At 49.4% G+C, this 1,833-nt stretch overlaps 1 protein-coding gene across 1 annotated transcript; it reads right to left on the minus strand.

The window, feature by feature from the left end:
- Positions 1-1,079: 1,079 nt before the first annotated feature.
- Positions 1,080-1,526, minus strand: LOC147483388 (uncharacterized). The gene has a single exon (XM_086579547.1). It carries the CDS (start codon positions 1,524-1,526, stop codon positions 1,080-1,082), a length of 447 nt encoding a protein of 148 aa, XP_086435673.1.
- Between the last annotated feature and the right edge of the window lie 307 nt (positions 1,527-1,833).

Below are 1,833 nucleotides of genomic sequence, written 5' to 3' on the forward strand. Positions count from 1 at the left end.
AATGTCTCCTTTAGTCCCGCCAAATGCTCGTCTTCAGTCATACTCTTCTCCACCATGTCGTCTATATAAATTTCCATTCGCTTTCTGATCTTACTTTCAAACATCTTCTCCCCTACTCTTTGAAATGTTGTCCCCGCATTCTTCAAACCGAAGGGCATCCTGGTGTAACAGTACGTTCCTCCTTCCACTATGAACGCCGTCTTCTCTTGATCTAGGTCGTACATCATCACTTGATTGTAGCCCATCGACGCGTCCATGAATGAGAAGAACTTATACTCTGCAGTATGATCCACCAACTCATTTATCCGCAGCATCGGGTAACAATCCTTCGAACATTCCTTGTTGACGTCCGTGAAATCCACGCACATTCTTACTTTTCCATTCTTTTTAGGCACTACTACCACACTCGACAGCCATTCAGTTGCATTCGTGGATGATACCCGCATCCTTAAGTTTCTTTACCTCCTCTTGAATTCCTTGCACATACTGTGGTTTCATACCCCTCATTTTATGCTGGATTGGGCGGGCCCCTTCCCGCATATGCAATCTGTGACACGCGAACTCCGAGTCCAATCCCACCAGATCCTCGATCATCCATGCAAATACATCGCTGTTTTCAGCCAACAAGGCAATCAGTCTCGCTTTCCAATTCTTCGACAAGCTTGCCCCCACATTCACAAACTTCTCCTCCTCGGACACTCCGATGTTCACAACCTCAATCTCATCCATTGTCTTGCCCCCGACAAGTAGCCTCTTTTCTTTGGCCGCGGTCTGTAATTGCTATGCTAGCTTGTCCCCTATCTCCGGTGCCTCACCACAAGGTACGTGGACAAGATCCCTCGCTATTACCTGGTGGAGGTTCTAAGCCGCGACCTGATCACCCCTTATCTCGTACATTCCCCCATTCGTCGGGAAATGGATCACCTGGTAATAAGTAGAGGGGAATGCCTTCATCTCATGAATCCACTTTCTTCCCAGGATCGCGTTGTATTGCGAGTTAGTGTCCACTACCATAAACTTGGTAAAAACGGTCACCGGCCCCACGGTGGCCGGCGACAACTAATTCCCCAATAAACCGGTCATGCTTCGCCGTTGAACCCGAACAAGTTAGTCCGCGGAGGCTTCATCTGCTCCCTTTCTATGCCCATTTCTTCCATCGCACTCAGAAACAACAAATCCACTAAACTTCCGCAGTCTATCAGCACCCTCTTCACCATGTAATTCCCCATCGCTATGGTAATCACCAGCGCATCTTCGTGTGGCGAGCTCATTGACTCAAGATCCTTCGGAGTGAACTCTATCCTGTCATTTCCTTTGCTACCTGGGACTGGCCGCGGACTACTCACCACTTCATTTATTTGCCGCAGACTGGCCGTCCTTCTCACTTTATCCCTATAGGCGTTCCTTCCTAGCGTTTCTCCGTTGAATATGACATTTATAGTGGCCAGGATTCTGGCCACGGCTGGAAGCTTTTCGACCGGCTGAACTTCCTTGACATGTTCCTTCAGCTGTCCTCTCCTAATCATTCTCTCCACTAGCCATTGTAAAGCAAATCATTCATTGGTAGCATGATTCCTGACCGCATGATGGTACGCACAAAATGGCTTTCCCTCTATCTCCTCAGGTGACCTCTACGGTTCTTCGTAATGCCGTTGTCCCTTGATCAGGGGCAGGACTTCCTCCAAAGGCTTGTTCAGTGGAGTTAGGTCCATCTCACGATAAGGTTTTCTCTCCCTGTACTCCCTTTGGGCTTGGTCCCTGCCCCTCTCAGCCCTCTATGTCTCCCCCCTGTAGGCTACTCCGTCCCGAGCCGCGGCCCTGTCTCTGCCCCTC

The sequence above is a fragment of the Coptis chinensis genome, chromosome 8 (genome assembly GCF_015680905.1).
Source record: "Coptis chinensis isolate HL-2020 chromosome 8, ASM1568090v1, whole genome shotgun sequence".
NCBI lineage: Eukaryota > Viridiplantae > Streptophyta > Magnoliopsida > Ranunculales > Ranunculaceae > Coptis > Coptis chinensis.

Excerpts from the sequence above, each read along its gene's own strand:
- LOC147483388 (XM_086579547.1), bottom strand. The coding sequence starts at position 1,526 with ATGATTAGGAGAGGACAGCTGAAGGAACATGTCAAGGAAGTTCAGCCG.